The sequence below is a fragment of the Apus apus genome, chromosome 5, assembly GCF_020740795.1.
Source record: "Apus apus isolate bApuApu2 chromosome 5, bApuApu2.pri.cur, whole genome shotgun sequence".
Classification (NCBI taxonomy): domain Eukaryota; kingdom Metazoa; phylum Chordata; class Aves; order Apodiformes; family Apodidae; genus Apus; species Apus apus.
Genome location: NC_067286.1, coordinates 8,308,649 through 8,329,012, shown reverse-complemented (window position 1 = coordinate 8,329,012; position 20,364 = coordinate 8,308,649). Strand labels below are relative to the sequence as shown.

Here is a 20,364-nt window from a genome sequence, read left to right as displayed (position 1 = left end):
GAAATATGAGGGTTAAATCACTCTCTAATTTAATATTGTCTCTCCAGCTCCACAGAACTGTCCAAATATGACAGAGGAGTCTTTAGTGGGTCTGAAATCCCCTCGTCCCTCCTGGGGTTGTTCAAACACTGAATTTATATGCTCACCGGAGCAAGGGAATGGCAAACCTGGCTCACTGAAATGAACCGCTGCTGCCCACGCCACCAGAACACAGCAGCAGCCAAGTCAGATGAATGAAGAGATACCTGCCTGTCACAGTCTGCACTCAAACAGGAGGGCATCTACACTACTGTAAGTATAAAAGTGAAGTATGGTCATTCTCCTCTGGGAGCATTTTGAACCAGTTCCACTCATGAAGGTCACCAGATGCAGCTCTGGAAGATGGATCTTGTCTGTAATGCACTGTAATTCACCTTCCATGCTGCCCTGACAAGGTACCTCCACAGCGACACCACTCAAGATAGAGTTTGTCTGACTTGGATTTTTCACCTACGAAGATGGTCTCTCATGATAACAGCTCCGGTGAGCCAGGATATATCGCCTCAGCAATCAAAGTTGTGGAATCCGTTCCTTTAGGCTGTCTCAGCATTTGCCTGAACCGGACATGCCCAAAAACCCTGGCTAACCATCAGCCTGCAAAACATGATTCTTACCAAACATCCTCATGTACCCCATTTCAAGCAGAAAGCACCAGGAAGTGCAGCTGCATTTCAACCCGTGTTTCCAAAGGACTGCGCTTGCCAAGACCTCAGCAGTGATCTTCATGCACCCGCAGAGAGCATGACTAGCTGCAGATGTGTGGGTTGTGTCCTTAGACTTCATTTCAGGATCAGAAACCAAGAGTTCTGTTTAATTAAACAGAATTCCTCTAGCTCAAAAACTCATTAAAGAATAATTAAGGATAAAGGGAATCAGGAATCACAGATGACAGCTACTTCTGATGTGGTACGTTCACACCAAAAAGCACCTTCAGTATCATCAGCCCTCTCATTTGCCAGCACATCTGCATCTACTGGAGTGCTACTGGCATGGAAATAATAGCCAAATGGCACTAGAAGTAGGAAGTCTACCCCACCTTAGCTTAGCATTTGTTCATTCATTGCTGCTTATAATGTAAAAGTAGGGTTTTTTCCATCATCCTTTTTTTCACTGGTGAGTGTCTGTATTGGCAGTTTTCCATATGCACAAGCTGAGGGTATTTTAATATTTACTCCTATTCATCCCTTTCTGAAAGAACTTACAGCAGCATTTATCACGCGATTCAACTACAAAACCCTCTAAACTTAAAAAAAGGATCCAGAGAGAGCTCAGAAAAAAGTAGGAGTACTGGAGTGCTTGTTTCTGCTGTGTACCCCTGCCCCGGGCCTGCCCACCCATCCCAGCGCCTCAGCTGGGTGAGCAGCTGGTGGGTGTGGGAAACTCCAGAGAACTGCCCAGTTGCTCTTTACAGTCACTCACAATAAGCACACTTACTTATTATAATTAGCAACACAGATTTAAAGTTATGCTTTTAATTTCTATTCTTAAGCAGATGCACACCAACATTTTAATGGATTTATTGTTCTACTCTCACCTCCACTGTGCGCTCACATAGACTTAGAAGTTCAGCAGCAGAAAAGGGCAAAAAATGACTTCATCTGCCACTTAACGGCAATTTCCTACCTGAAACGTCTTATGCTAGACATCTCATGCCACATGATCCATTGAGACTGAATTACTCCTCCTAATCTTCCTGTCACTGAAGTACATGAAGATATATCCAAAGGAATAATTTATTCAGGTTGAGTGCCAATTGCAGTGCAGATCAGCAGGTTCCTCCAGAGCAGAATCATTGCTGACCCTTTATCTCCACATCACTGTAACTATTAGTATACAGTATTTGCTAGATTAAAGCTGCTCCAGGGATGCTTGCCTCCAACTTGGGTGCAGCTCTGCACCATTTCCAGCCGGTGATGCCAGCAGGTGGTGCTGCCCACACATGTCATAGGAAAACAGGCTCAGGAACTGTAGCTCTGAACAGTTAGGAAACAATTAGGTGGAATATTAAATTTTCATCTCCTTATTAATTTATACTAAAAAAATAAAATTCAGCCTGAGTATTTCATTATCAAGGCCACACAAGATTTCTTCTCTCCTCTCTTTCCCTCCCCCTTGGATTTCCTCCCCTCTCCCAAATCAAAATATGCTGGAAAGGATAAAAAAAACAAAGGACTGAAACACCTGTTTAAAAAAAAAAAAAAAAAAAAAAAGTAGATTACCCGTGGATCAGGTAACCTTACAGCAAAAGCCTCAAAACCAAGTATAGTTTAAGAAAGGGCAAACTATGCCACAGGTCTAAAATACTATTTCCTTAGGAAAGAATCGGTGTCCTATGTTCTGTGAACATTTCTTGTCTTTATAAGCTGAAGCAAAGATATTTTTCCCTGTGGTTATATCTTATCCTCCAACCATTTCTGTCTCATCTATTTACCAAAGTCTTTAAAAAGAGTGGTATTTTTGAATGTTTGTACAGAATCCATCTGACCCTGTTCTTTGCTGGCACTTCTGTAACACCATCCTAGGTAGGTTTAATTTTATTATTATTATTATTTAACTGACAAGGATGACAACTATAGAAAGACAATAGGAAAGGCAAGAGAACTTCCAGCAGGAGCCACTTATTTAAGAAGGTAGTGCTCTATGAGCTTTGCAGCATTAGTTTTCTGTTTACATAATAAGCCCATGCATTTGTCTTCTTCAGCACCGATATATCAGTGAAAGATCACAGCCATCCAGCCTGCCACTGGATCTGATGGCATGAACATCAACACTCTTGATGAGAGCAGCTGTCAGACTCAATTAAGTGGCAGAGTAAAGCTCATCCGGAGGGGAAGGCAGATGCGAATTAAGAAATACTTAATTGCACAACCACCTGCAGATCCCCATTTCGTCAGAGATTTGCGGCAACAAGAACCACAGCAACATAGGCTAAGGTATTTTCTTGCCATGGAAAAAGCAACCAAAAAGGCAAGCTGGGTTAGCCATGCTGGCCTGGAAGGGGGCAAATAGAAAGTATTTTCCACTTATTCTATGCAAGTTCTACCGTGCCTGTGAACAAAGCACCTGGGTAGCTCCACTCACGCAGCCTGGGCATCCCAGAGATGCTGTTTGCTCTCCCACTCTCTGGGGAAAGTGTGTGAACTCAGACGTTCACAGAATAGGTTACAACAGTTGGTTGCATCTTACTAACCAAAACCTTACAAAGCAGCAGGAAATGGCATTGGCTGCATCTGCAGAAACAGAGGGTTAGCTGGCCCCAGCAGGAGGCTGGCAGGGCCACAGCACTCTATATTTAAAACAAACACCCAAGAAAAGACAGTGGATGAAATGGAAACAGTATGGGGAAATATCAGGCTACGTCACACAAGCTGAAACACTTAGAGGAAAAACAAAGAATCAACATATAAAGATTCTGGGATCCTCAAGGAGAATAGTGACTGGTGACAACATGAGACATTTCAGCAAAGTAAGTGGATTCTGTTTGGTGGTTTTTGTTGTTTTCTTTTTGACCCTGTGGTGGTTAAAATGTCAGGAAATTACTCCAGAAAAGCCCAGGAGTTTACTGTGTGAGGTTGAAGAGTTAGGTAAAGACCTTCACTGACACACTCCCTGGGGCAAATGAAGCTAATGCTTCAGGATAATTGAATAAATGATTAAAAGAATAAGACTCCTCTCTCTACACCATAAATCCTTCCTAGCTCTCTGATTTATCAGCCTTTCCAAGAGACAGGCATCATGAAGGGGAATCATTACACTTCCAATCTGTGCATATGCTCTAATGCTGCTTTCTGGGCTTCTTCCATACTGGAAAGAAAAAGGCCAGTTCCTCAGAGGAGGTCGATCTGTCCCAGTTAGAGATGACCCTCTGGAGTCATTAGAGCCCCTGCCTGGTTAGTCTGCACTAGGAAACCAACTTTAAAGGACCAAAATTCAGCAAGACTAAGCCCTTTCCACACTAACTTGTATTTTACCCCACCCATCACATCAAAGGCATACAGCAAATCCGCCAGCTAACTCTGTCAAAGCAGACTGCTACATTAGTGCTACCAGATTCAATTGCTGTTGCCATATTTCATTTTCATTTTGAGTCACTTCAGGCAACTGCTCAGAAATTCAGAGAAGCTGGCACTGATGCTGAGCTGACACATCTGACACTGAAAACTGGTGGCTCCCACTTCCACAGAATAAAGGAGGCAGTGTATCATAGTTTGGCTGAGTTATGTTCCAAACTCCCTTTGATTTCAGATAAGACAGCAATACAGCCAGATTTTCCTCCCCAGTACTCTGTTCCTGCAGACACCTGATTTTTAGATATCCCTACAAAGAACAGAAGGGAAAAAGAATTAAAAATTTATATGATTGCTTCTGTCTGGACACAGAAAATTACAGTCTGAGAGACTAATATTTTTTTAAAACATTGAGACCCCTTGGAAGATGAGAAGTGCTCCAGCTGGGGTTCCTAGGCAGAGGAAAGGAAGATTTCTTACCCAAATTTGACTCTTTGCAAAGATTTGCCTTTGATGTGTGTCCTTTTGTGATGATGAGGTTCAAGTACAAAACCGGGCTCAACTATACAAGTTCTCAGCCCAAAAGGTATGGAGTCACATGCTTCAGTAAGAACTGCTAGCCAACTAAAACATCCATCTTTCTCAAAACAAACAAGCAATCCCACCTTCACAAAGATGCTAACAGGAAGGCTGTAAAATCGAACACTCAGTGTTCAGAAAAAGAACTATGCAACTTTCACTGGCTTCGTTTCATGAGGAGCTGGTGAAAGAAAACTTTTTATAGTTCTTCAGCTATGTGTGGATTCAGCCATTTGCTTCTCCCTGAAGAAAAAGCCTGATGAAATGATAGGTGAAAGTGCTAATATCCTGTTGGTCTCTTCCCTGTTGTCTTACAAATTCATCTTGGAAATTGTCACTACCTCTGTTGATTCATTCATTTCTCAGTCCTCTAACACATGCAATTAGGCACTTGCAAAAAAAAAAAAGTAAATTAACTTTTTTTTGTAAAGTGCCCAAAGTAAACTTCCTATTAGAATACTAATAAAGCCTTTCCAAGAAAAATAAAAGGTAAAAAAATGCTATTATCTTACTAGAATTCATCGCTGTTGTAATACAAATAGATATTTTATTTGAGCTTTCTGTAGAAATAAGGCTCAGCTAACAAGTTCTCCTGATCCTCCAAAATATCAGGTCCTTAAATCCAAGCTTGTCCACCTATGGTAGCTTCACATTGGTCACTCTCAGCTTTGACAGACTCCATTTGGAGTCCATTTTGATACAAGCCAAATAGAGTTTATGTACTGAGGTAACACCCAGTGCTGTCATTTTTCTGTGTAACTAAATGTCAGCAAGAAATAGAATCTAAAATTGGTCTGTAACTATGGCAACTAATGAGCCATTCTAACTTGGAGTCCCCAAGTCAAACATGTGACCATCAAGGGATTCAATCCAGTTTTAAGATGCTGCTTTTCAGAGAAAATATGCTGCTTCTGCTCTTGCTGACATGCGCATTAGAGGTGTCAGCCTACAAGCAGGCTAGAGAGCTGGAGCAGGTTCAGACAAATAGCTAGGAAAAAAGCAGCTTCTTTCTTGAACTGGAAGGAAAAACATCCAACACATTCTATTGATGCTAATCATGCTGGATAAAGACAAAACCCTGCAAAAAGAACGAAATACCCAAAATGACAACAGGGTTTGCAATCATAGCACTGGGGAACAAAGCATTAAGCTCTGATTAAAAGCAACAGCTGCTTTGATTTTTGTTTTTTAATTTCAACTTCAAGAGGCATTTGGGGTCACATAACTGAAAAGTCTAAAATACATCTGTGTGAGCATATAAAAAGAGAGCCAACTCCATAATTCTGGTAAGGCGGAGGCCATTTCATTTCCTGTGGCCACATCTTCATTCTCAGAAGCTGTTCTGAAAGGGTTTTGTCAGGCAAGTTTCTTAAACATATCTTAAAAGATATGCCTACAGCTAAAAACTCCCCACCTCTTTACAAGGGAACAATGCATCTATTTCCCTTCGTATCTGTGCCTGGAAACTAGCAGATGACCCTTTGCAGGGCCATGGCAGTCAGGTGAAGGAAGTTGCTCTAGAAGTAGCTAAAGTCTCTACCAGAAGGAAGGCTCTGCAGAAAAGGTGCTTCATGCACAGGTTCCTTCAAAGCCAAAAGAGTACGATGGAAACTGCCCAAGTATTTCAAATTTTCTATATATGCTATTCTCTTACTATTTAAACAGGCCAACCCAGCACTTCTTTCTGCCCCAGAAGCTTAAGATCTTGCTGCCCGCATGTGGTAGGAACAAACAAGTAACCATTCTATGAATAGATTTTTCCTAGAAATCATTTAGGTCCTTTACTGTTCCTAACAAGGAGCACCTCAACCAGATTGAATAACAACATCATTCAGGCTTTTTTTCAGAATACAGAAGAAAGAAGGTAAAGACACAAATAAAGCAGTTGTTAGTTTTCCATATAATTTGAAAAGTGCCTAGTTATTGTCATAAAATAAAGTTGAAGCTAGAATTATAATGAAATTAAGATTAAAAATAAATGGTGAGTATTCCCTTATACTACATGGAAAGGTTTCTTTAAGTAGCACGTGTATGTTCTAGAAATGCACTACAATCTACATCAGAAGAAAGGATGTTAAGTGTTACTCAGTCCTTTAACAAAGAAACTGGAAGTTCTTACCAATTTTCTTTGAAGACTTAAAACCTAACAAAACAAAATCACTACATCATTTCGCCTACATGTGTAAACATCATCTGACACTGGTTTTGAATATTGGCTTTCCTGGGTAAGGAAGAAAAAAAACAGCATAAATTACAGCTTTTAACACTGGAAACCATAAATGTTCTTGTCTTGCAAAAGCTGTGTTTGAAATAGTGAAAAAATAATTACAAACCTTGAAACTTGGAACCATGAAATACTGTCTTGCTGTCTATGAAAAAAAAAACACAAAAAAAAACCAACAAAAAACCACCAAACAACAAAAGCCTCTTTGAGAAAGACTAGTCAGAACACTTATCATTACAGGTCTGGAGTAATCAGTAAAGTCACAGGTCTGTCAGAAGAAAGCAGTACAAATGACAAACACATAACAAAAAAAAATTAACAACTTCACTTTTCTGTGTGAATGTGCAAATGTGCATAAATCTCAGTGGAGCTGATTTAAAGCCAGGGTAGCACAGACACATGAATTGTACGGTCCCCACAAGATGCACAACTATATGGTAGGTATATGGAAAGAACAGAGGACACTGAAAAAACATGGTATGATTTTGCTGTACAGAAAAAAAGGCCACCTCTGGTCTCTGCATCACACAGTATTCCTGCTAAGGCTGCAAAGCCTTTGCATGACACTTCAGGATTAGGCAGAACAATCATCAAGGGATGATATGATTTGATACCAGCAAAGCTGTAACTCGAAAGAAGCAGAGAGACATACAAAAGCAAAGCAAGAAAGAAAGGGTGTTGTGTTCTACTTTCATCAGATGTTCCTGGTGCATCTTGAGTCACAAGTTCACTATCATCAACCAAGGGCTTGCAAAAATTTTAACACCCTAGGTGCATCAGGAAAAGCTTCCAATCTTAATAACAAAAAGGTATGAAGAGGACGATAACACACAGAAAGTTAAAGATCTGGCCATCTCACACTTTCTCAAATTAATTTTTACCTAATTAATTAATCTTCATCTGATCTGGGCCAGCTCAGCAACAGCAGTAATAGAAATTAATATCTTAGGAATCTATACAGAAAAAAAAAAAGCTATAAACCCTGTCCATTTACTACATAGAAGCGAGTCTTAATTAGTTTACTGGCACTTAAAGGAAAAGAAAAAGAAAGAAAACAAAAGAAAGAAAACTTGCAAAGGCCCATACATAAGAGTAAATACCATACTGTTTCGTGTGAGGTTAAGAAATCAGTATAGCAGTAAAGGGGAAAAAACCCAAACACCTATGAACAGAAAATGCCCAAGTACTGCTGAAGGTAAAGGAAGATGGTTCCACCAGAGGCTGTGCCTGTGCAGGTACAGCTACAGGGGAGACTAGGAGCAGCTTTTATGAAGAAACACTTCTCACCATTTCTTTTCCTTCCTTCGTCTTTTGTCACTTTTTGTGGTGCCATCACTTTCTGGAGAGAGCTCCGTCCTGAGCTGGGCTTTCCCGACCCGGTGCTGATGATGGAGCCATTCTGACTCGGGGACTGGCTGCAAGTAACCATAGCAACAAGGGAGGCTGTGAGCTCTTCCTTCCAAACCTCATTTCAAGGTTATTTCATTTGCACCGTTTGCACCGAGCTTTCAAGTTTGCTTTTGCACCAAAAGGAGCCAGCATATAAACTGCACACAGAAACACAGTGAAGGCTGGAGCAGAGTGGCAGGAGAACATGACATCCCCGTGAGCTCAGGGTGATATGCATCTTAGTGGGACTGAAAGCAAATGCTTCTCATGCACAACCACCACAGTGACAGAAACAGCACTGCAGAGGACAACAAATCCTATTATCAATTCACTGACATTTATACAGCAAAAATAAAGCAGACCTCTGTTTTTGTATATATGGCTAAACTAGTTTCTTTATTATTTGGCCTGCATTTACACTCAGCTATTTTGTCAACCACAATGCAAAATTCACTCACTCACTTTACATGTACACACACAATGCAATAAGGCTCTTTTTTTCCTTTTTGCACGTAACCTGGTTTAACCAGCACCATTATTTTCTGAAGCTCCTAAGGAAACACTTGTTTTACTCAGCCATTGCATATTCTTGCCCTGAAACTGGTCCCAGCACAGGGTCAGGAGGGAGGGCAGAGTGGAACCCCTGTGACTGTTCAGTTCCAACAAGGAGCAAGAACAGAAATGAACAGCACAAGTCTGGGCTGTGCTGGGAGCAAGCTGTCAGGAGAAATTTTCTTGTTGGGGTGGGCAAAAGATTCAGATCCCAATACACAAGTTGGTTTCAAAAAGCAGACCAAAGCACAAAACGTTAAATCTGGTGCTAACTCCACATCCAGACACAGTGTCACATTTTTTTCAACATGTGAAACTTGCTGCAGCAGGAATGAAAACAATCTACAGGATCTATACAGTTACTCATGCACCGATCTGCAATCTGTCACCGAATTGTCAGGGCCAATGACAGGGTAACGTAAAGACTTTGCATTGGGGAAAAAAAAAATTGACTTTGTCACAAGGACTTTAAGTTACAGAGGAAAAAAAAAAAATTCAAAACAAGTTCTATTGCTGTCACAACGGCTTTATATCCAGAAAATGGTACTGAAGCAAAACAACTCTAAAAAACATCCTGTAAATTTTTGCCGATACTATATTCCTAGCTTGAAACATTCACCTCCAGCTCTGACTCCCCTGTCTCGTATAAGCACAGAGCATTTGCTGTGGTCAGAACAGGAAGGGACAAGTATGAGAAATATAATTCTTAGGGACTTGCTTTTGAAGATAGTCTAGGTGGAAATATATATAATTTGAGACAGGCTCTTTCTAGCTACTGGGTTTTAGAAGAACCCAGCTCAGCCTAGGGATTTTCTTGTGAAACTCTACTGAGAATAAATATTCTTGAAGAGTAGCATTTCTTCCCTGTAAACCTGTCTGTTACTGCTAATGAATACTCCCAGGCCAGTAAAAATAAAAAAAAATTCATCCAGAGACAGATCAACACCGGAAGAAAACATGCTCCACTCAGGAACAAGGAAAAGCAGCAAGCATAGATAGCATGCACAATGATCTCTGCTGCCACTAATCTAAATATTCTTCCCTTTAAGTGGCCATCTTATTACTAACTGTGAAGTTTCCTTCAGTGGTAATATCAGGTCAGTTCTGATATTCTGATCAGTTACCAGCCACTTCATGGCAGTCTTGATTTAAATTGACCTTTCCAGGCTACAAAGTAGCCTGGATGAAAGAGCAAATGCAAAAAGGTCAAGAAATAATTCTTCATCTTCAGAAACCATTAAATTCCATCCCCAGACACAGCTCCTGGGAATGAAATAAAGCTAAAATTCTGCATGTTCTCACTTACTCAAGCAACCACCCTGAAGGAGGCAAAACTAACTTAGTTATTTGCTTAGAAAGGCACCAGAGTTCAACACATTTTTATAATGAGAGTAACTTCCCTCGGAATTTCTGGATCAAGTTTGCTTATCAATGTTTGCTTCAAATTGTGCAGAATAAGTAGAGGGGTATTTCTGCACTCAAAGGACTGAGTGAAGTGCTTAATCTCTTTTGTTAGAGGATTAATTAAGAGAGCTGGTTTACATTTTTGTATGTATTTACACATGGCTTTAGAGAGGCTTCAAAACATTTTAAAGAACAGTTCCTGCAAAGACTTAACCTGTGGTGGCCCAGCACCAGCAACCACAGGCAGTGTCATAGACATCTTCCATTTGTGATTTCATCAGAGGATGGAAGAGGTCAAAAGGCACAAGTACTGCTTGGTTCACATGAACTATATAACCTAAGCCTCATGGTTTAAGTGATTCATGGTGTGAGCAACACATGGCTGACATTAAGGGCAGAATAACAGCCTACACCCAAAGCCAGCCAAGCAATCGCAGGAACTGGGGGAGTTCTCAGCTGGCTTCCTCTTCTCTGCAGGCACTGCTTGCACACAGCTCTCTCCATATTCCAGGTGATGTACCACCAGAGAAGTAGGCCAAAGCAGACACCAGCTCAGGATCCTTCTGTTTCCATTTTTCTGTAGGAAAAACCTCAGCTTATGACCAATGGGGAGGTCTAACCACTTTAGAGCAACAGCTCTGGGTCCTCCAGCCCTGCACCAGTGGCTGTTGATGGCTCCTAGACTTACTATGAAGAAACCACAAACCTGGGACACTTTACCCTAAACACTGTCATCTAGTCTATTCTTACACACTAAAAGTTCTGTTCTGCTGTAGATGCTTTGGATCCAGAGGTCTTTCATCATTTAGTGGATGCTTAGAGTTTCCCCTTCTGCTAAGATGTTGGGTACAATTCTGGAGGGTCAGAGTCTGAGAGTGGAGCTACAGCAACTTAAGAGTTGCTGAGGTCCTGTCTTGGTTCATTTGAGAGGTGATGGGTGTTTATGCTCCAGATCTCACGCTTTGTTTGAGTTGATAGCTCATGCACCAGCATGCATGTGAGAGCCACTGCCCATTTGCCTCCTCTGTTCACTTCACTCTATTTTATCTTATATTTTGCAGCAGTCTTACACATCCAGCACAAACCAGCATTATGTCAAGAAGATATTGTGGAGGAACCATCTGCCACGTGCAGAGCCCGGGTGCCAAACCTCACAGTTATTTTTCCTAAGCAAACAGCAGCATGTACCCCATCCAACCCACTGTGGAAATATGCCAGACCATACCTTTTCCTTGTTTCATTGGATTTGGCAGTTTTAATGGTGCTCCCATCCTGAGTAGTTTCTCTTTCCTGGGAGGCAGGAGCATCTCTAACTGGAAGTGGAAGCACAACAGTCTCCTGAGTTACAGGTAAAACCTCATCTTCAGCTCCCTGCTGACCTAAGTGTTGCTTGGCATAGTCAAAACCTTGTACTGGCTGCAAAAAAAAAGTGAGAGAAAAAAGATTTCCAGCATGTACCATATGTTAATATAAAATTTCCACTTTGATATAGAATTTTCCACTACTTCTTAACATCTTCAGTTACATAAGCAACAGGTAAAAGTATCTAGATGGCCATATGAATGCCCTACAACAAAGGAATTTTCTGATAAGATATCCATTACAGATATTTTGCAGATGATTAATTAGTGTAAAACTAATCTTGGCTAACCTTTCTTACCCTTCCATAACATCTCCAGAAATTCTTTTAGCACACAAAGGAAGAATGAACGTATGGAAGATAAAAATTAGGAGGCAGAAAAATAAACCTGTAGAGAAAAAATATCTTGTGTTTCCAAAGGGGGTGGGAGTTATCTATTCCAAATCAAGACAAAGTAAAAAAAGGCACACATAAAAATTTCATAGGTGACATTTTCCAGAAAAGGATCCTTTTCAGATTGATGAAATTATATTTCCCCTGGCTTGCCAGTTGCCCACGAGGAAGATTGTTATTGACTTCACTTGGTTCCTCTTGGGAAGTGGCATTTGGAAGAGCCTTGCAGCAAAGCAACCAAGGGCTGTGCTCCCAGACCCTCCTGCCCCAAAGCCCAGCCAGGCTTTCCCTGCTGCCTCTGCAAGGAACAAGCAGAACTGACACATGCCTTCTGGGCAAAGCAGTCACTGAAAGGTGGATTCTCTTAACAGTAAAATTAAAACATTTAAGCAAAACAATTTTACAAACTGCATTTTCTACTGGGGAAAAGGGGGGGAGGGGGGAGAAAGAAAATCGAAAAATAAAAAAATAATATAATACATTAAAATGTTCTTGCTGTCTTGCTACACTAAATTAAATCAATTTACCAAAACCTGGAAGGATGCTCATCCTGCAGTACAAAGAAAGAACACCAAAAAAGCACCATAAAACACTTCAAAGGTGAGCAATGCTGATTTTAACATTCAAATATACTTTAGGAAACAAATGAGAACTAGACATTTTATACCTGCATAGTCTCTCTCAGGTTCCTGTCATACCTTCATTGAATATTTTAGTTCTGGAAGAAAATCAGCTGGATAAAAAAATTTGCTGATGGCACAGAAAAAAAGATGAGCTCTGAAAAAAACATTTTCTCTTGTTCCGTCCCTTACTAAATCTGGGCTAGAGCTATAAATACTGATAAATTTCATAGACCACCTCAGTCTGAAAATAATGGTGCTGTCTTTTTTTAAAAAAACAAGCTGTGTGTTTATCTGGGATCTGCATATCTCATTCCCAGTCTCCTGTTTGAACTGAGGCTGATGATTTCTAAGTGCTCACATACCTCAGCATGTGGTAAGTATCTCCAGTGCATTAAGGAGACGCTAACTGGGCTAACACTGATTTGGGAGAGCAGATGCCCCCACACATTCCCACAATGGAACATGCAGTGTATCAGAGAAATGCCATTTCACCATCACCACCTCAGAGCAAGTCACGACAATATCACCCCAACAGAACCTTCTGCTTGCCATCCTCTGAAGACAGGGTACCACAAGAGCAGCCACCACATTAGCTACAAAGGGAGGAAACTAGGAAAGGGGAGGGAATGAAGAAAGGGGAAGCAGAAGCTGTGTGCAGGACAGATAGGAAGAACTACTGCACAACATTCTAGACAATATTTCTAACTAATGTTTTTCAACGTTATTAACTATATTAAATGTTAGTCAAGACTCTCCTAGATATTCTGTAAAAAAAGGTAACAGAAGAGAGCAGCTGATTAAATCAGTTCTCTCTCCCTCCATGTCTTTTAAAGAGTAGAAGTTGTTGCAACTTATACATCTTTTTTAAAAAAAAAAAAAATAATAATAATAAATAACGACAACAAAGAACCCAAAAACCCCAAAAGAAGAACATGAGAATTACTAAAGAACTCTGCAAAGTACCAGCTTGGATCTGCCAAAGGAAGAAAATGAAGGATTATTTTAATCTGAGTTCTACTTACCACCATGTCTAGTAATAAACTGCAAGAACAGAAGAGCTGAAAAAGCCATCCTCATCAGTGGACACATTGCGTTAAATAAAATTTGATCTTGGAACTCTGCTCTGTAAAACCCACAGGAGCAGATGGCTTTGCCACCCCTGAAGGGAACTGGCAAGACTAAATCACGATGAGGCAGCACTGGAGCACTGCAAGCATAGATGTCCAATACAGCCACAATTCTGAGAAAAACCAAAGGACTGGGATTTGGATATTGCTTTTGAAATAACAAATGAACGATGAGACCATTACATTAGACTGTCTGGCAAAAGGCAGACTGAACATAAGAAGTTGTTTCTGGGACTTGTTTCCTTATAATGATTATGAAAAAGACCCTGATACTTAAAAAAGAAAATAAAAAAAAGAAAAAATAAAAATAAAAAGGGAAGACTGGCCCCTCCCCTCTATATACATACACCCTTGTATATAGACAGTTTCTCTGATCTTTTTTTCCCCATGCCCTTTATCAAATTGATAGCAGTTGTTTTCTCATGGCCTGCAGTATTTGCTTTTGCTTTTTGGACTTAGACTGCAGATCTTATCTCTGTTTACCTGCAAGCTTATTCTTTCATGCTCTAAAAGAAAGGAAAGGTGACAAATCAGATTACAGCCTTCAAAAAAGCATGCTGTGAATTAGAAAGCAAGTGAGGTAAAAAAACTAACATCTATCAAAACCTCAAAGTAAAAAACAGTATCTCAAAATAAAAACAGCACTGAAACAACATCAAAATAAATTTGATTCAGAATTTCACTGACTTGAATTTATACTTCTTTTGATTTTACAGCTGGAGTCCCTTTTCCCTGCAACTTGGTCTAGCTGTCCTTGACTGCTGAGGCAATTCAGAACAGCAATGCAACTCCTGAGAAAGATAATAAGAACCGTCCTATGTAGAAGAGGTCATTTTTTAAAGTGTGCTACAAGAAACTACAAAGCACAGGCAGCAATCCTGCTGTTATGCTACATCACCTCCCCCGGCTACAGAAGGATATTTAAGGCTAAATGTTTCGTTACCCCTCCGTGCTGTGTTGGTGCATCCTATCCCTCTGGCACGGGATGGAGCCTCTGGAGGGCCATGGCAGCAGCTCTGCTCAGCTCTGCTCAGCTCTGCAGGGACCCGCAGCCCCAGCAGCAGCAGGACTGCAGCGATGAGCAAGCGGCTCCGCTCCGCCTGTCCCCTTGGAACGGGATTTTCGAAACCTGAACACATCAAATGGCACCACTGCCAACAAAGCCTGCTGAAACCCGAGATTGTGGGTACCCCATAACCTTCTCTTTTCCTCCCTATACTGCTTGCAGGATATTCAAAAGGTATCAAGAAACTGCTTCAGTGATTCAATAGCAACAAAATATTAAAGCTGCTGCTTTGACTAAATTAAATCACTCTGCTGTGACTCCACTTCCAGAAGAGATTCAGCATTAGTCAAGCAGTCTCAGGCACTTTTCTAAACCATGAAATGTTACAGACTCATTTTAAATGCGATACAGATACGTGCTCATCAGCTGTTTGTATTGCCAAAAAGTAGCAATTACAGCTCAAATAATTACCACTATTCCTGATATCCCCAATGCTGGAATTAAAAAGCAAAATGAAACTGTTCTTTTCAAAATGACCGTATTTCATTATCTTCTGAAAAGACATTTCTTAGCCTTAGTTTAAGTAAAGATGCTGAAATCACAGACAACAAAACCAGTCCATTCCCAGTCCCACTGCAGAATTAATCTTCCACAGTCCATATACCAGCCTATCTCTGAACCAGACCTGGCTGAACTTTTTGATGGAGCCATCGTCATAAAACTAAAGGGAAACCAATTTAACTTTCATTTTGAAACGCATCACTTTTCATATAATGAATTAAATGAAATTTTATGGAGTCTCAAAATATACCAAAAGGGGAAACACATTCTAGAGGTGGACTGCTGCATCCCAGCTGCAAATGTGAGCAAGTCTGCAGAAAAATCTCCTGCAACAAATGTCATGGGAATGCCGGGAGCTCAGCACCAATCGTTTTGCTCTGCACATCCAGCTCGTGTCTGAGCACATTGACTGCTGATGCAAATGTAACCTGACTGAATAGGTTTTAACTTGACCATGTATCCTTATAGCCTGATTAAATCTGATTTCTCCAGAGAAGTAAAAATTCAGCTCTCTCTTTCTTTTTGGAATGACAGCTATGGATTAAAATATTAAAGCACTTCCGAGTTTTTTCTGAGCTGTTGCTTCAACCAGCAGTCTTGGTGTTTTTAAAATAGCACCTTTTTTTATCTGAAAAGCATCCCATAATCATGTCCAGCTCAAAACAGTGTACAAATTTGCTCTTACTTTGTCCTTTAGCTGGGATTAAGATTACATAGAAGAACAATCAAGTGGTGCATAGTATTTGCAACAGCCTCTAATAAAGCACGACTTGCATTTTAGAGGTTTCAATGGGACATTATATGATATCACTGCAGTGGTATTAATTTTTGTTTGTGTTTGTCATACTGCTTGTTTCACTTCTGCAGATCTAGTCTTAACAGTAACTTGATAACAGTGGATAAAGAGATGAGCATACTGGAACTGAAGTGGAAATGTTTTTTATGTATAATTTTTTATATAGACATCTTTTTCCCACTGGCACCAGCTGCACCCATCTGCAACTAACCTAAGATGAGGAGAAACGAGCTGTCATATGCATCATGCCTTCCCTCAACTCTCTTCTCAAATCTACATTTTTCAGCAGAAGCAACAGAGCCAAAATCACAATAATCCTGCTGTCTGTAGCATTAAGAAACCAAAGAAAAAAATTATCATTTAATTCCCATGACAATAGAGAAGAACAAAGCCAGCTAAAAGGTATGACTTAGACACATTTTGTACACTAAAAGTTCCTAACTTTGGGTGGCCCTGTTTAAGAACCATTTAATAGCAGCATTGAGAAGGCAGACTTTTTTCACTACAGAGACAAATCAGTGCTCTGAGACTTTTTTCTCTTAGAGAACCAAACTGGAAAGCCATTTAATATGGGGGGGGAAAAAATGGTAATTTATATGAGTTACTAAATTTAAGGAAAATATAATTGGTTGAACCCAGTCAACAATATTCACAAATACATTAGAAACTTCAAAACATCTAAAAGAAAAATACCAGGGGATAAATTTTCTCAAAAACAGTTCAAGGATGTCTTTTCTGGATTAGCAGCTGTATGGAGAATTTCTAGTTAAAACGAGGTCTGAACTGTTGCCAAAGCCCAGAGCTTCAGCCATGGGTAGAAGCAGCTCAGGCCATGGGTTTCAGAAGAGGGTCCTACAAGAGATGCGCTGTGGGAAGACCTAGGGTGATAGTCCATTTCCTCAACTTTATGAAGGACATGACTGCCCCAGTGCCTCACATCACTGCGTAACAGCTGTTCTGTCACTGCCACCAAGGGATGAGCTGCAAAACAAGTTGATGAGTCCTGAGTAAAACAGAAGGGTAACTGGTGTGACCAGCAGCATCAAGGACAGAGAAGAAACACAGAGATCCAACCTGTGAGTAATGATCATTTCAATTCCAAACATCCTTCAACAACATCCAGCAGAGAAACACAGTTTAAAACCTGAATCAAATAGACACCTTGGATCTGGAAATCGGTCACTCACTTTAGCTCTCTGAGGCAGGTTCATCATGGTATCTGGTTTGAAGTCATTCTTGTTCTTTCTGCACAGAACCGCAGTGATGATGATGATGATAACTGTGACCACAGCAATGGGAGCCAGCACCGCTGCAATGATCCACAGGTTGTTTGGGGGGTTCTTCACCACAGCTACAGACAATTGCAAACCAACATTGGTAAGTTCCACTGTGCAAACACAAGATTTAAATGGCATCCAACACATTCTTCAACTGTCTCTATATATTAGTATAAAAGGATTGTTGTAGCCTAACTGTATCTCTGTACTCCTCAAGTAAAACAAAAAATTAATCAGCAACACTGTTTAATTCACAAATCCCTGGGTGCTCCTCTCTTAGTTATAAAGCCAGCTGCAAAAGCTCAACTCTCAAGTCAAATAAGATGCCATGTTAGATATCAGTCCAGTGGTTCATTTACAGAATAAACAACAAAAATAAAGTGAAAGTAACACATCCTAATTATTTTTCAAACAAAACCAGCTTATAGTAAGGTAATGTGTGTTAAAAGTATACACACAGAGTTCATACCTGGTGTCAAACACTTACTGGCTCAGCAAGAGTTAACTGGAAGAGTTTTTTCAAAAACTAAGCATACTAATAGTTATTACTGATATTAACAGGGTAATAAGAAAATGCTTCTCTCGTGCTCTGGAAATACTATATCATAGTTAAGGTCAAAATGAACCCATCATTTCTGAAGGAGGGGAAATGATGAGGTTGGAAAGAGGTAATTTGCAGCTGTATTAATAATGGTACCAGGAAAGGTACATTTCAGAAATACAGTGATGCTAAAATGTTTTAGATTACATTTTTATCAGAATAAAGTCTCTTAGTATGAGCCTTCAGATTGTACACATGTAAGAGATCCTCCTGTGACACATTCCCTATTCTCTCATTCCATTTCTTTCTGGAAAAACATCAGATAACCTCCTTATGATGCTAAATTTTAAGTAAAATATTTTGTGGGCTTCACTGTGCTATCTTTCTTCCTTTTCCTATGCCACTGGTTGCTGGTGTGGACAGACAATTGTGGGAACATCAGCGTGAAGCAGCCTTTCCCCAGTCCTAGGAGACTAGTGCTTTCAAATGTCATTGAGTTTATTAGCTGTCAGAGGCACTCAGCATCTTTAAGGATCAGACTTCAAACGCATACCATCTTGTTCAGAAGCAGCTACAAAAGGCAGCTGAAAGTCTGTCTGAAGCTTGAGCCGGTTTCCTTTGTAGAACCACAAGTTTTTGCGAAGCTGATGTGGATTGTTGGGTGATGTAGGACTAGCACCACTAGGTACAGACCTTGTACACAGTGTTAACAGTAACCATGTGCTTAAGGACTGTCCAAAAAGCCAAGCTGAAACCTTGCAAGATTTAGAATTATGCAAGTCCATTAAAAACTGAATAATTGACTTTGGACATTGTAGTTCGGGGATGAGAGGGCTGTGGGGAAGGAAACCGAGTCTGAATTTTATCAGATAACAGTAATTACAATTATAGATTGCTGATGTGAGAGCAGCAAATAATTACTGAAAAATTATAATTATTCTTTCTAGGGAACACAGAGGAAATTATGATCTTCTGACTTATAGGACAGCCATTTAGGAATCCTGGTTTACATCTTTAATTCATAGAATCATAGAATGGCTAAGGTTGGTAGAGACCTTAAAGGTCATCCCCACTATAAGCAGGGACACCTCACACTAGAGCAGGTTGCACAAAGCTTCATCCAACCTGGCCTTAAACACTGGGCTTACACAACCTCCCTGGGCAACCTATTCCAGCACTTTACTACCCTCATGGTGAAGAATTTCTTCCTGGTGTCTAACCTAAACCTCCTCTCTTTCACTTTAAAACCATTACCCCTTGTCCTGTCACTGCCCTCCCTGGTGAAAAGCCCCTCCCCAGCTTTCCTATAGGCCCCCTTCACTTAACAGCTTTCAACAGGACCTTGAGAAGTCAATCCATAATTCACTGAATTCAGTAAAACTTTGGTGGATTTTGAAGCAAGCCTTTGATTTTGCTCTCAGTCCCTCACTTATAAAACAGGAACATCCATATTTTTTATTATTCATCTGTCTGGTCTAACCAGACTGTGAGCTCCTGAGGGCAGATGTCTTTTCTTACTGCATTTTGGTACAGAACTTTTCATTCTGCTGCAACAGGAATTATAATGAGTAAAAAATGTAGTGCACACAAAGTATTTTCTTCAGGAATACAAAGACAGACTACAAATACCATGTCCAAAATGAAAGAAATGGATTTCTTTCTGTAATAAGTTATAAAGACACAACTACCTCCTACATTTCAAATACTCTAGCTTCAGAATCTCAGTTACCTGGGGTCATAATTTCAATTTATGTGTATTCTCTTCTTCCGATATTCTGTGCATATTTAACTTGTATGAAAATCTACAGATGAATAAGGTTGCCTTTCAGACCATGAAAGTGCAAAGTTAGATCATGAGTAGCACCATACAATTTCCTAAATACCCGTATAAATCACAAAACTGCAAAAAGAGCTAGGAAACTGCTATGTATCATGCACAGCTACTGTAGTAAAAAATTCATGAAAGAAATATTCTCATGGAAAACAAAGTTGTTTGGAATTGAAATACTAGACTTTGCGGAAGCAGGAATGGAGACCCCTGGTTTTAGTCCAGTTAAAGTCAGTAACAGACCATGATCAAGACTCAGATACAGTATTTAGTGCCTTTTCTGGAAAATACATAATGATTGAATTAGAAGAACAAAGTATTTGTTTATGGATGATAGGTCAATTACTTATTATAGTGGTTCCTTCTTTTCCTATTACCATTACATATAATTATTTCAATATCACTGCTTCTTCAGGTAGAAATAATGACAGCAGGGAGTCCCATTTAATATGCTGTTTAGCCAGTAAGGAGATCCTCTAAAGAATTCAACTACTTAATTTTAATTCCATTTGGATAAATACCTTGGCAAAGTGGAGAGATTCAGTTAGCTAAAGGCATTGGTTCATACATTAAGCTGTTATTGCACAAAAAACCATCCAAGCTCCACCACAGGTTTATGACTGTGGGTTGCTTATACAGAAATGTCCACTCAACATTT

At 40.0% G+C, this 20,364-nt stretch overlaps 1 protein-coding gene across 2 annotated transcripts in view; it reads right to left on the bottom strand.

Annotated features, from left to right (window-relative positions):
• Positions 1–20,364, bottom strand: part of KIAA1549L (KIAA1549 like) — a 126,514-nt gene that overhangs the window by 31,369 nt on the left and 74,781 nt on the right. For both annotated transcript variants that reach the window (XM_051622078.1, XM_051622077.1), the window contains 3 exons: positions 17,248–17,411; positions 11,420–11,610; positions 8,137–8,264 (listed from right to left, as the gene is read on the bottom strand). In XM_051622078.1, coding sequence (XP_051478038.1) covers positions 8,137–8,264; positions 11,420–11,610; positions 17,248–17,411 — 483 coding nt within the window. The remainder of the gene's footprint in view (positions 1–8,136; positions 8,265–11,419; positions 11,611–17,247; positions 17,412–20,364) is intronic.